The following is a 15,981-nucleotide window of genomic DNA, read 5'->3' as shown; positions in this document are numbered from 1 at the left end:
TATGAAAAACTGGAGACCAGCAATGAAAAAACAGGAGAATCGGGAGAAAGGTCGTGAATCTGTGAGTCTCACGGAAAAAACAGGCTATTTGACACGTCTGGGTTCTGTACATATTACTTTAAATGTATATAAATACAACCTTGATAAATAAAACCCTGAACACACCTGATCTGTATAATATTTCTAGAATAAAATCAGAATTGCCATTTGTAATGGAGGGTGAATCTAGTTAATATAAAGTTGAAATAAAAGATTATGGAGAACCTGAAACATCTTGTATTAATTTACTGCTAACTAATATTAGTTTTACGACCGGGTAATTAATAACGTCTGCTCCCTACTATGACTGGTATTTATCTCTCCATGCTGTGACATATGTAAACAAAATGTTTACATCTAATTATACCAGGTTTTATTTCCTTAATTAAACTTCCCAAATCATATATTAGCCTGGAATTAAATGGGAGCATTTTGACAGATCAAGCAGTCATTTTAAAACTAGACTTCTGAATTTACTTATAATTAGCCTACAAGACTATAACCACAAGAAATTTACCTGGGTTTTATTTACCTATATAAAACTTCCCAAACCATTAGCCTTGAATTAAAAGGCTATTTTTACAGATTAAGCTGCCATTTCAAATTCAAAACTAGGTTCCTTAATTCATAACCACAGAAAAATAGATGCTGAATTTTGACAGAATTAGCAGCCATTATACACTAGGTGAACACAAGGGGAAACCACACCAGAAAATGGATTTTAGAATCTGGGGCATCTTAAGGCCTGTAGCATATAATGGAACAGAAATTGGTTAAAAGTATTAAGAAGAAAATGTAAAAATTCAAAAAATTTTGAAAATGGTGTAAATAGAGCAATGCCATCTGAAAAAAGGTGAAAAGAAAATATTTCACACCAATCTCAGTTCTTCGTCCCAACCAAATGGTTAGACGTTGTTGCTTATCAGGCCCTATATATTGCACCACTGACAATGGAAAACCACAGCAGAAAATAGATTTTAGAATTTGGGGCATCGTTAGGAATCCTAACAGGCCTGCAGCACATCAGAAATTATGTTAAGTGCTTACAAGATGTGGTAAAAATTCATAAAAACTTTGAAAAAAGGTGCAAAGAATATACTTTGATAGATATAATGAATGTACAGATTAAAGAAGGATGTTGACTGCATGTATAATAGGAAATATTTCTGGTATGTATGTCAGTGAATTGCTTCTCTAGAATCAAAACTCAAACCAAAATATCAGGGAAGACCTGTTAAATCTGTCCACACCTCCACCATTAGAATGGGAGAATTTCTGTGTTTCTATTCCAGAAACCTGGTAAGTTATTGAGTACAAAAAGCATTGAGTAGAAATGTAGCCTATTTTAAACTTTCTTACAATATAGTCTACTAGGTTATTAGACATGTTTATAACAGAGAGAGAGGGGTTTAATGTCCACTCAACACAAAATAGGTCTCTCTATCTCTCTCTCTCTCATCCTCTCTCTTTCTGTTAAAGGAACTGATTGTCAATTGAGTGATGTTGAATCCCTTGCAAACTACACCTCTCCTGGCTGGAACCCCTCCCCTGGAATCCCTCATGCCCTATATATATAGTGCTTTAGATCCCTACCCATGGCCGCCAACGTGCTTCAGACCCCCTCCTCTGAAGAGCACCCCCACGGCCCATGGCAGAACTCCTCCCCTGAAACCACTCATGCTCCAGTGCTTTAGATCTCCTTCCCCAGATCTCCTGCCCCAGATCTCCTGCCCTTGGAACCACTCATGCTCCAGTGCATTAGATCTCCTTCCCCAGATCACCTGCCCCTGGAACCACTCATGCTCCAGTGCTTTAGATCTACTCGCCTGGAACCACTCATGCTCCAGTGCTTTAGATCTCCTTCCCCAGATCTCCTGCCCCTGGAACCACTCATGCTCCAGTGCTTTAGATCTACTCGCCTGGAACCACTCATGCCCCAGTGCTTCAGATCCCGTCCCATTAGAACCCCCTGTGCCCTAGTGCTTCAGATTCCTTCCCAAGAATACTTGCCCCTTGGAACCCCCTATGCCATAGTGCTTCAGATCTCCTTTTGGAATCCACTCCCCTGGAAACCCTGTGCTTGAGATATCCTCCCTGTAACTCCTTCATGCCCCAGTGCTTCAGATCCCCTCCCCTTGACCCCCCAACCCCCATGTCCTAGTGCTTCAGATCCCTTAAAGAATGCCCTGGCTGGTATACTGTTATTATAAGCAACACACTTTTCAGATCCCCCTCCCCTAGAACGCACCATGTCCCAGTGCTTCAGATCCCCTCCCTCTGGAACGCCCCATGTCACAGTGCTTCATATCTCCTCCCCTGAAACACCTATGTCCAAGTGTTTCGGATCCCCTCCCCTGGAATGCCCCATGCCCCAGTAGCTTCAGATCCCCTCAGCTGGAATGCCCCATGCCCCAGTGCTTCAGATCCCTTAAAGAATGCTCTGGCTGGTATACTATTATCATAAGCAACAAAGTTTTCAGATCCCCTCCACTGGAACGTCGCATGTCCCAGTGCTTCAGATCTCCCCCATCTGGAACGCCCCATGTCCCAGTGCTTCAACTTATGTCCCAGTGCTTCAGATCCCTTAAAGAATGCCCTGACTAGTCTACTGCTATTAGAGTTATATATACAACCAGTTAATACACCCATCAATAATTAACCATCCAATGATGAGATGATTACCAAGATGAAAGGCAAACCAATCACATGACATCATTCACAACTCTCTGCAAATGGAGGTAGGATTAACACAACAAAGACAGACACGATTGAAAACAGTCGAACTTTAATACCACTGGCAGTCACACAAGTAGACACGCTACAATTCAATATCGTTACGTATAACAAACGTATGTTTAATTTATATGGGGATAAAGCTGTCACAGAATCTTTTACGCAAAAAAACTAGCAGACGGGAGAACAAATGGTAGAATTCAATAACTTTTGCTGACACACACGTATGTTTTATTAAAATCGTGATCAGGTAGTTTTCAGATTCATTTGATGGCGTTAAAACCACTGGCAGTCCCTGAAGTTATCGCAAAGTTTTAACAATTTTACCGAACGCAAAAACATATATTTAATTTATACAGGGATTAAGTCTTGATTGCACCAGTCATACAAATAAGTAGAAAGTTAATTTCCCCGATGTTGAAGTTTAATCTCAAACACAAATGAAATCAATGCATACAGGAAGTTTGATATGTTTGGCAACGAAAGAGTTAAATGAAATGGGGTTTAACATTCCATTGCGTGAAATTTTGCACAGACAGCAACCTCCACTTGACACAAACTAGGTCATTTTAGGACTAACATATGGTTCATATTTATTTCAATAATTTGCGTGCATGTAGGGGTCTTTAGCAGAGGGAGATAAGGAGGACATCGAAACCACGCCAGTTGACTCAATGACAGACCTAATGATACAACATGCACACGCTAACCATTCGGCAACCCAACCTCCGCCACTGCAAAAATTGATCAAATGGCAAAATCTTGAAGCGACAGTTGAAACAGTTGTCCTGCACCCAATTTCAGTTATATGTGTTAGAAACGTACTGAATTAATATTAGATCATTGTTTTTAATAATACACTTGTAAAGTTAATAACCCTAATCCTTGGGAATCTATACAGGATGAGATGTAGACCACACTATCTTATAACTTGCCATAATATTTATATAAAGTTTCCAATTAAAATCCTTTATCCTTACATAACACCAAGCGGAACTCAATACCCCCCTGTGTAACAACTCTATAACTTTAGATAATATAAAGATTAATTAATTGATATTTGGAAATGTTCTGAATATCTGTCCTTTATCCATCATTATCTACTAATATCTCCCTTTTATCTACTAATATCTCTCAATATCTACTAATTATCTCCAACTGTTTCTAATTATCTAAATGTAAAAGCTGTTTCGGACATTTAAACATACCGTGCACATCAAAGTGAAACCCAATCGGTTGTTTATTGTTGCGTCTTGGTGAGATAATCCCGTGGATTAACACTAATATATTATGGTATTGTGTGCCAACTGCCAGTAAATAACAACCAAGTCCATTAAGGCATGTACACTCAGTGGTACCAGAACTCTGATAATCTACTAATTGCATATCAATTTCCTGACAACTGGGACCATATAAGCTTCACGACAAGAAGAGCACATCTCCATTTTGTTGATAATGTTAAATAAATTCATTCCTATTAATGAAATGAAATGAAATGGGATTTAACGTCCTACTGTTCTGCACCAACCGGGCTTATGTAGATGGGCAAGGTGTCATACAGTGTGCTATGAGGGAAATTTGACAGCGGTGAATTCCAACTTTAATGTCAATAGTTCTTTTACATGAATGTTGTTTTTTTGTCCCATCAAGCATTTTGATTACGTGCACGCCAGTCGCAAACGTGTTTTGGAGTCAACCACATTCTTTTGTCTCATCCAAATGACAAGACACTGTTCCTTGCATGGTCATATATGTCCTGCACCACAGATATAAGGAAACCATGTTGGAAACCCCACATGATCCAAACTGGGACCTGTTGGCCCGGAGTTCCCAAAGCCTTCTCAAACTACCAGCTCAACTTTCAATCACTGTTTATGAGGAATTTCTTTGATCCAGAAACACAAAACTTTGCACATAGTTTCTTATTGATGTATTTGATACATTAAAACAACAAAAGTTTTATAAAGGGCTATATTTTAGTTAAAAGAACAATTTTGAGTAAATTCTCACCTGAAGCCTGAAAACGTTTTATGAACTTGGGGCCAGGTCATTATATTTTATAATAATCCTTCAAATCTTTGAGACAAAAAAAAATGGGGAGAAGGGATCTAAGGACCATACTAAGTAAATCCATTACTCCCAGCTTTAATTAATTAACATTATGCAAGAGTCATTGCAGGTCTATTTTTTGGCCTGACCCTTAATCAACCATAAAAATGGACAATGAAGTCTTTGTTTATTAGGTTTCCTCCCACAGCTAAAGACCCCTACGCTCAAGCAAATTATTGAAATAAAATTAATTAAACCATATGTTAGTCCCGAAATGACCTATTTTGTGTCGAGTGGAGGTTAAACCCCATTTCTCTCTCTCTCTTTGTTTATTATCGCAACAATGGTAACAATGATAATTACTTTGAAATTTGGTTTTCCCGGCTCAGAGTGAATTAATTTGACTGATATTTTCAGCATATTCTCTTTACATTATCTATTTTATAGCTATTATAACGAGAACCGTCAGCTCTTTATTTAATCTTCCATAATGCCCCTTTAATTAATAAACATTTTTATTACTTATGGAATTTGAGAGAACCCAGGAATAGAAGGCTGCCCTGTGGTTGAGACCTGACAACCTTTGAACTATCTGAACATTGGCAGAGATATACACTGGAGAATTATGTATCACCATTAGAGTTATTTCATACATATATTTGTATACTGTTGTAAGTGTATTTCCTGCAGGGGAACACATTATTACACTAAGTAATCGGCCTACAACATAGTCAGTTATGGCCGACGTTTTTTGTTGCCAAATTTTTTGTTAAGAAAATGGTAAAACATGTTTTTACAGCTGTGCCAACTAGATCTTCTTGTTTTCAATTCGAGTATATTCAAATGGCTTTAGCTTGCTTAATACACCAAAAATACTCCTAGAACATGTGTAAATTGCTTTTTTAAGAAATCCTCAATCATCCTCTCTATCTTCCTATGGTGCCAATAAATTTATAAAAATTAAAAGAACATAAAAGCTATTTTGTAAAATCTGGTGTGAATTAGAATCAGTTATATTCAGGCCCGTAACTAAGGGCCGCGCAGGGTGGGGTGGGGCAGGGTGATGCTGTGAACTCTCCAAGAAATTGTGGTTCAGAAAAGTGTGACTATTTCATTTCATTTCCAAACACGTCAAAGGACGATGACGATATAGTTGGTAACGAAAAGAATATTGACCACAACACAAAGTACTAAACACAGACGTACAACGATAATGTGAGTAATATGAGAGAGAGAGAGAGAGAGAGAGAGAGAGAGAGAGAGTATGTATACAATATAACGTGTACCTATTTCAGCAAATTCGTTATTTATGATGCCAAGATCGCTGTTGTCATGTACGACTTTCCCGCCACTCCAATGTCGACCATGTGACACACTCAAGGTTAAGTGGGAAAAAGCGTCGTCAAGGTCAAATGTTTTAATCACCTAAATTTATAAATTCATACGCGTTTTAATCTGTGTATGTTTCACTACCGTGGTTAAATAACAGTTAATGGAATATTGAAATAAATATACATCATGTAAGTCTCAAAATGAACCCTTCTCTCACTCGCCCCAGGATTGAAACTTGATGAGCGACAGGGTCGCCTGTCGGTCCTCCCGAATCTCCAACTGCTAAAAATGCACCATTTGTGTGAGCATGGACCTATGGTGTGAGTTGACGTCACCCTCCCCTTCTCTCTCTCTCTCTCTCTCTCTCTCTCTCTCCCTCTCTCTCTCCACCCCTCCCTAGTCCTGAAATGACCTAGTATATAATGAGTCTTGAGTGATCTTGAGTGGATGTTAACCTCCTTCTCCTCCCTCTCTCTCTCTCTCTCTCTCTCTCGCTCGCCCTCTCTCTCAATAAGCGTTTTATCGACAGACATACGATGATGGCCTTTTTATGTCGGGGATATGGAGAGGGTTAATAGGCTAACGTACCCAATTCACACTTTTATTGGTTATAGGTGTAAAACTCTTTAAATATAACCTTTGATTCTGACACTATAATCACACAAATTACTTCTACATCGGAATCAAAAACTCAAAAACATCTCAAAACGTCAAGTGGGCTTCCATGTTTTACACACGCTATCTGTGTTCGTATGATTTACATGTTTTTAAGAGCCGTTAATTGTAATCAAACATATCTCGCCTGTACAAGTATATCCACGATTCCAAAATTTCAATACAACACAGTCATTAACACCAGGCGCTTTTGGACATACATGTATATATATATATTCGAGTCTGTGTATTGATGCAAAAACTAAGTCAAAAATTAGTTTTTATGAAAATTAAAAATTACTATATCAGAAAATAATTAGCAAAAAGCACAACTAAAACTAAAAGGTATACAACCATGGACCGTGTATATATGGTCCATGATAAATCATTTCATAGAGATCGTGTGAACGGTTTATATGATGTACGCTTCCGAAACAAAACTTGGTTAGTGCAGTGGAATAGAAAATGCTAGTCGCCGACACGAACCGACAAGGGCGTTTTTTGTCAGTAACGCCAAAAGTATTACAAAAAGTGACCAACAATGAAATATAATTTACAGACATGCATATTCTACACACCGTAACCAAAATTTCATATATTTCATAGAATTGACCAAATTATGGATAAAATTTCGAAAATATTCTTTATAATATCGTGCACGAACAAAACAAGTTCGGCGTTAAATTCATTCATTGATTCGTGAACGAATTGTATCTCTTTACCTTATTTCAAGTCAACTGTATTTTATTTTAAATTCGACTAATTCTTTTAAATGAGATGTAGGTCTTTGACATTCGAAATGTAAAATGAAATGGGGTTTAACGTCCTACTTTTCTGCGTCGACTTTGGCGTAATCCATTATAATGTGCAATGAGGGAAATTTTGCCCGGGTATAGCTTACATTCTTCAAGAGTTCTTTACAATGACGCCAACATTGAAATTGTTCGGAAATTAAATTGTGTCGATATCCCACTAAAAATGTAAATTCTTTTCATATCTACTTCACCACATATTAATTATTATTTATAAATATTAAAACATTCCTCCATGTTAAATCTGCGTTCAATCGATACACTAAGAGATATTTTATGACCACTAAACAAGATCGTTAATTCAAAATTAAACGGCACGTGATATCATACATTAGAAGATATTTCTACCAATCTATATTTGATGAATACCATAGATATTAAATTGTTTCTATGGCATTTAGTAATTAAACACACAGGGAGAGAAATGAAATGAAATGAAATGGGGTTTAACGTCCTACTGTTCTGCTCCTAAACTGGGCTAATGAAGATGGGTATACGCCATACAGTGTGCTATGAGGGAAATTTTTCCCGGGCAGCGGCGCTACGGCCTACCCATATATCGAATTCCAACTGCCACGGGATCTTTTACGTGCACGCCAATGTGTACAGGGGACCTCGTGTTTTCGTCCCATTCGAACGACTAGACAGCTGTCATTGTCAGCCCCTCCGTCCTGCATCACTGATAAAGGAAAACCACGCCGGAAAAGCTGGATGAACTTTCTCCGCCAGTGCAGGGACTGAACACCCGACCTCCAGGCTAGCGAGCCAGCGTCTTACCCACTTAGCCACCCCACAGGGAGGGAGAGTGTTTCAATGGTATTTAGACTTTAGTAACTGAACTCAAAGAGAGAGAGAGAGAGAGAGAGAGAGAGAGAGCGCGCAGTCAACTCAAACTATGCAAACTATGTATTTCTAGAACTAACATGTATATTTCACTTTTAATTTAATATTTCATTTGCGCTTAGCAGTCTATAGCGGTGGGAAGAAACCAAAGAATGTGTCACTTGCCTCTTACATCTCATGCCCTTATTGAAATGATCGATTTTAGTAAATGTGTTATATTATGGCTTACTCTTTTTTACCCCGATGGATAAAGAAAGGAACTCGATCACTTGGGTGCGTCCTTGAAAATATATTCTGTAATGCATGTGATGTACGCACCATATGTAATATTGAATATCTCGCGTATACCATTATTTGTCTTCGTATAAAGATTGATTTTATTACTCTCAACCTGCCATGTATATCGATGTTTGAAAAGTAAACATGAAAAGTCACTCCGTATATCTGTCCTGTGAGAATAGAGAGAGAGGTTTAATAGCGTAGACCTATCTCTCCACTATAATCTGTCTCCAATATAGTCGAATTTATGAATTATTGGGACTACATGTGTTTGCATATTTCTAAATGCAACAATGTTCCTCCACCACGTGTAATATATAAATGTTATAATAAATGGGTATATGATCGTTATTTTAGTGTTATAATAGATGTAATGTTTTTGAATATCAGTGTTTATAAATTTACAATGAGCATTTAGTGTTGTAATGCATTTAAAATGTCATTGTATATACGTTTCTAATGTGCGTTATTTTAGTGTTGTAATAAATGTAATGTTTTTAAATGTTTTTAATGTTTTTAAATATCAGTGTATATAATTTTACAATGAGCATTAAGTGTTGTAATGCATTAAAATAATAATGTATATACATGTGTAATGTGCGTTATTTTAGTAAATTAATAATGTGTAAAATATGAACATTTATGAGTGTGTAATGTGCATTATGTTAGTAAATTAATAATGTGTATATACCGCATGTAAAATATGAACATTTATGATTGTGTAATGTAAAATATGAACATTTATGGGGGGGGGGGGGTGTAATGTGGATTATGTTAGTAAATTAATAATGTGAATATACCGCATGTAAAATATGAACATTTATGAGTGTGTAATGTGAGTTATTTAGTATAAAAATAATAGTAATGTTTGTACATCAAGCACTAGATGTATATCTGTAGTAATTCCATGTGTTGTTAGATCGTGGCGGATCAACGGTAGATCGGTCGAGTCGGTTGTAAATCATGTGAACCTGTTACAAGTGACAGTATATTATCTGACTACAACATCTCGGTACAAGGAAATGTAAGGAAAGATATTTATCCCTATACAAATTACTTCTATACCGCTATCCCTTTTTCTAAATGTACTCACACCGTGGACGGACGTTTCAGACACTATAGTCAGAGAGGGAGAGGTGGAGAGAGAGAGAGAGAGAGAGAGAGGGAGAGGGCGCTAGGACATTTCGGGACTAACATATAATTCAATTTTATTTCAATAATTCGCTTGCGCATAAGGAGACTCTCTATAGTCAGAGATAGAGAGAGAGAGAGAGAGAGAGAGAGAGGGAGAGAGAGAGAGGGGGCATTTCGGGACTAACATATGATTCAATTTTATTTCAATAATTCGCTTGAGCGTAATGCGTCTTTTAGCAATTGTAGGAAACCGGAGGACACGGAGTACCCCATTTTCCTGAAGCAACGACTGCGAGTTTGACAACATGTTCCTGAAGCAACGACTGCGAATTTGACAACATCAGATGTACGTAGCTAAAGCGAGATCAAGCCTTCTATCGAAGCTGGGAGTACCGAGGTCACAACCAGATCGTCCTCGGATAGAATCTCAGCCTTTCTAGCCATTAATTTGCAGATTTGTCAGAGATTACGTTCCTGACAAGACGAGAAAGATCTGTCGGATTACACAAAAATATATCTCCAGTGTATACAGTTTGTCATAGCTACGAGATGTTGCTATAAACGTTGATCTATATCGAACGTGTTTGTTTTTAGCTTCGATTGGAGGCCTTTAATTTACTCTTGCAGACTTATTTTTCTCATTCAAGCGTCTGGCTTCTTGAAAATGAATTTTACAATACAATAATATTAAATTTAATTTACCTCGCTCAAAAGAACTATAAAACTTCGGCACTCTGGAAATTTGAGAATAATTGTTTGAAGGCGAGGTGTAATAGTTATCGCGCAATTACAGCCCGAGTGATTCACTTCAAGGGCTAAACGTGCCAGGGTCTTTTAATAGCCTCATATACAAAATCGATTGCCACGGCAGTGGCCTTATATGTGTTTGGCGTTAGACGAGAGATCAAAATCAAATTTGGTGGAGAGGAGCTTGAATTGTTTAGATGTACTATTGTTTGTATGAACATTTATTCTACCAATGTATTACTTATTATGTCTATGTTCCAACCTCGTGGGTTTACTCCGGGTTCTCCGGTTTCCTCCCACTGGTAAAGACCCCTACGCGCAACGAATTATTAAAATAAAATTGAACCATGTGTTAGTCCCGAAATGACCCAATTTGTGTCGAGTGGACGTTAAACCCCATTTCTCTCTCTATCTGCATGTCTATGTATTGTTGTACTGTATTGATGTAATTTTTGTTATTGTATGCTGCTCTCCGTCGGCGTTTTTATGCAATAAAATTTACTTACTTACTGACTTATGCATGTGTTTTCTGTGTAATGTATTTTTAAAAATATGTGATTCTGTCTAAATGTACGCGTATACATCTAATAAACATCTTATTATCGATGCAATAAGCTTAGCTAAACGTTTTAGTGTACGTAAAAGATCCAAGGCAGTTGAAACTGAAAAAAGAGTGGGCCGGGAGTCGCTGCTGTGGCAAAATAATCTGTAACCAAATTCAACCCATACAAAGTTAACACACCCCGTTAGCGTGGGCATCCGAACCATGTAACTTATATTTACTTGAAATTCAGAAGCCGAATCTGTTAACGTATATCTTGAGCCCGGTTGCGTCAATCTTGATCGGATGGATTCCCTTTTATCGAAGTTTTTTTTAGCTAGAAAATAATTCCATTAGAGGTGTTCGCAGTTTTACTCGGCTGTTAATACAGAAGCGATCCCGATGGTTGATTCCAATATAAAGAATTGACTAAAAGATAAAACGATATTATGGGTATATGTCAAGAAACTCTTAACAGCTTTCCTAAATATTTAATATCTTGACTCGCAGTTCGCAGAAGTTGTTAGGTGAAACGACTAGTAATAGAACGAAGACTTACGTTAATGTAACTAGAAATAGGATTGATTGTTCTTTTTACAAGTCCACACAGTGGTTAGACGTCTTTCAGTGTTTATTTCTCTAGTTAACATCACAGTCGTTACTCGCTGCTGAATAGAATCGAACGGAGTTTAACGTCTCATAATCATAGTGATAAGACTATTCTGAGATTAACACAATGCTGCAGTCCCGTGTGGAATCTTAGAGCGGATGGGGGAGAGAAATGGGTACAAACTAGATCATTTCTTTCGGGACTAACATATGATTAAATTTTATTGCAATAATTCGGTTGCGCGTAGGGGTCTTTAACAGTGGGAGGAAACCGGAGAAGCCGGAGAAAACCTACGAGGTTGGACAGGCGACTCTACTCCTTGTCACGTACAAACGGGGAATCGAAACCACGCCAGTTGACTTAATGACAGACCTTATGAAACAACACACACGCGTTCAACATACCCCGCCCCCCTCCCATGTTACATGGAAGAATTTTACCCGGTCACCAGAGTTTTCTCTTTTAAAACCTACTTTCCAGTGTATACACTACTACACGACTGGACCTCCGGGCGTTTTATTCCATGAACAATAAGAGCAAATGGCGCTTTTTGGATGTAATTCTAATCCTAAGCTTTGTTCATGTCACCAGAAAACAAAATAACCGTGTATGTTTTTCCCAAATTGAGTTGGTGCCTTAAACTTAAACCCAACTCTATTCCCAGAACAGTAGGACAGCAAACACATTTCATTCATTTATTCCACTCTCTATATTCCTGAATAGTATTTTTAAATCTAAGTTGATATAAGTATTTTTTGATGGACGTGAAAGATGAAAATTGTTGATTTACATACTAAAATTTGAGGATGTTTTTATATTTTTTCACTTAGCACAAATGAGATCGTTACTTTTATATATCAGGCAATTCCATGTTCAATAATCGCACTACACATATCATTCACTTGATCATAAATTATTTAATTAATAAATGAATGAAATATTGTTTAATGGCCCGTCAGCTCCAACCGGGCTATATTGCGCCCGATTTCTTTAAGTTGAGCCACTTGGCAAAACTCAAATTCTATTTTACAGATCCCGTATAACGCGATGCAAAAGACCCCCTAAAGTTGAACGCGATGTAAAAGACCCCCCCCCCCCACCCCAAGAAGTTTTCAATACCCCTTTCTTAAAAATCCGAAATCGAAAACCGAAGCATTGATAAGGATTTTTCTGATATTCGTGCCAGGACAGGAGTGTAAGCGCTTCCAATAGTTCACAGGAATTCTAGAGATATTCTCTAATTTTTTCACATGGTCATAAATTATTTCTTCAAGTTAAGCCACTTTGCAAAATTCGAATTTTATTTTTAGACCCCGCATAACGGGATGCAATAGACCTCCTTAAAGTTGAACGAGATGTTTAAGACCTCCTGAAGATGAACGCGACAAAGATCCCCCTCTTATTGTAAATCCGATGGATTGATAAAGATTTACCCGAACATACGTCGTACGACAAGACTAAGAGTACTTTCAATAGTTGTTCACATGGATCCTGGATATTCTGTCAGTTTCTTAATCCGCGACGATCTAGTCTACAAAACACTTCTAATGAATGACGTTTACTTACCCAAAGTCAATACCAAAAACACAATCATTTTGGAAATATTTCTGCTAAATAATCGCTTTTTATATGAATAATTGAGTTCATTCCATACTGAAAGAGCTCACTCACAAATTTCAATTTCACTTTTTAAAACTGCAAACCATCAATAATTGAATATGAAAAACACTAAATTCAAATAGCCTGAACACAGAGTATTTTTTTTATCCCAAAAATACAAAGTAAACGCGACTAAATACACAGAAAAACAAAATAACGAGAATCTTGAAAGTATGATTTGTCAACACCGTAAAAATATGTAAATATTGTCCAGGTCACTGGATAAAGGAAAATCACTTTTCGAGTTATAATCACCGATCAGTCAGCTCATAAAAACTGCCAACATGCCGATCGCACACCATGCGGAGTTTTACTTTTACTGTCCGTGGACTGTTTGGTAGTACTATAGTAGGTTTTATGGAGCTTCTCAATACTCCTCACTACTCACAATACACCTGTCAAACTATACAGGACCCTCCTACTCGCACAAACCAATCGAATCACCGTAAATTTTGACAGTTAGCATAAGCGAATGTAAAAGTCGTCTGCTATCACCACGCGACTCTCTCTTTTCATCTTCTTGTTGGATTCTGCAATCAACGCAAGATTAAAGAAATTGTAGCAGTTCCCAAGTTTTCGACATTGGATGCTAGCCACGCGCAGACGGCCTGTGTGGAACGTGAGATCTTCTAACGGTGTATTTCTCTCTGTTACAACAGAAACAGTGACGTTTCCCTCAACTAACAACTTTCCAATAAAACCCAACTTTCTCCTAATGTGATCGAAGTCTCTCGTCTATTGACGGCAACAAACCGAGTTATTCCATCGATTTCTTCAAAGCTCGTTAAAGAATAAACCCGATAGTTATGGGCTTAAAGAATCCGTCTCAGACGCAACTGTCATAACGTTTGCGGACAAGCGAACGAAGCGTGGCGATTTAGCGAACTTGCTTTGATGTCTCTTAAAATTCACTGACTTTTCGTGTTGTCCTTCTTGCGTCTGCGTGTTAGTTTGTTCCGTCCATTGATGTTGGTGCCTCTCTCTCTGATAGTTTCTACACCGTTTACGATGCTCCGAGCAAAGAAAATACACAGAAACATGGTTATACGATATCCTCTCAAATTACATTAGACAAGTGTAACAGCTTTGGGTGATTTATTTTCAAAGGGAAATAACCCAAAGTTGTTCTTTGTTCCCTCTAGATTGTTTATTGTGATACCGATATTTGATATCGTCCTGACATAAAACAACCATATATATAATAGTTTTTTTTAATACTCTAGATATCTAATTGTTAAAAACAATATTTTCTAGTTTTGGCGTTAAATTACGGGTGTTGCCGTATATGATACCGGCTTGAATAATTCGATACTTTATTAAAAACTCGTTACTTATATTATGTACGTTCGTTCTCGGTTCTTACATGTACCTGTTGGAAATAAAAATAAAAACACAAATAAGTATGATGAAAGCGAAATTCAAAATTGTAGATTTGTCTTTCGATTTTTAACTTATGATTGAGAAATAAAATCGGGCTACATTAAAGGTCCAACTAGTCATATCACATTTATTTATCTCAAAAGAGAGAGAGAGAGAGAGAGAGAGAGAGATGGGGTTTAACGTCCACTCGACACAAACTAGGTCATTTCGGGACTAACATATGGTTTAATTTTATTTACATAATTCGCTTGCGCGTAGGGGTCTTTAGCAGTGAGAGGAAACCGGAGGCCCCGGAGAAAACCCACGAGGTTGGACAGGCGACCCTACTCCTTGTTATCTCAAAAGAAATGAAATGAAATCAAATGGGGTTTAACGTCCTACTTGTCGGCACTGACTGAAATAATGGAGACGGGCATCCAGCGTGCAATGGGTGAAATTTTTTTCCCGGACAACGGCGCTACGACATACTCTTACCACAAAACTACAACTGTCAACGTGTACACTGTACCCCGGGTTTTCGTCCCATCCGAACTACTCGACACTGTCCATGCTCTTAGGTTAGACATCAATAGAGACCAAACCAATGTTAATTTTAAATGGATGAATTATTATTTCATTTTTCATTAATATATATTTGGTGCTTCATATTTCTTTAGTAAATTCTTTTGCTTATATTTAATGACATAAACTTATTATAGCCTTACCAGTTGTTCCTACTTTTAGTTCCACCCCCCGTATAGTATAGAGACATAGACAGCCCCTATATTAATGTCTGGGCCCTGCAGGAATGGATGTTTTCTTTTTGTTTTGTTTTTATTTCCAAAAATATGACAAAAATAGGGCTGCTTTCCAGAAAATATAAAATGATATTATTTATTTTGAGGAATTAAAATGAGTAATATTAACCAATGTCGTTAGTTTTGTTGTTTATCTCTGATCACTGTAAATATTAAGATTAGGATTCATTAAGTCAAATATTGCAAGAAACATACCGCGTGACACATTGAGTAACATCTCGCTTGGTAAAAAAAAACCCAACCCAAAAAGCCCAGTGACTAGGGTACTAGTGTCCATGGATCCGGTATGACGTAATGGCAAGCATCTTATCAAAAATTGAAGTATGTCATTCGATGCGAAATTGTCTAAGGAACAAGCATACCATGTTTCAT

General features: G+C 37.5%; 1 protein-coding gene across 3 annotated transcripts in view; it reads right to left on the bottom strand.

The window, feature by feature from the left end:
* Positions 1–14,489, bottom strand: part of LOC126820416 (inactive tyrosine-protein kinase 7) — a 173,296-nt gene extending 158,807 nt beyond the window's left edge. For all 3 annotated transcript variants that reach the window (XM_050548341.1, XM_050548342.1, XM_050548343.1), the window contains exon 1: positions 13,340–14,489. In XM_050548341.1, coding sequence (XP_050404298.1) covers positions 13,340–13,367 — 28 coding nt within the window. In that variant the 5' untranslated portion in view covers positions 13,368–14,489. The remainder of the gene's footprint in view (positions 1–13,339) is intronic.
* Positions 14,490–15,981: the final 1,492 nt, after the last annotated feature.

Source organism: Patella vulgata, chromosome 5 (genome assembly GCF_932274485.2).
Source record: "Patella vulgata chromosome 5, xgPatVulg1.2, whole genome shotgun sequence".
Lineage (NCBI taxonomy): Eukaryota > Metazoa > Mollusca > Gastropoda > Patellidae > Patella > Patella vulgata.
This window is presented reverse-complemented; position numbering and strand designations above follow the sequence as displayed.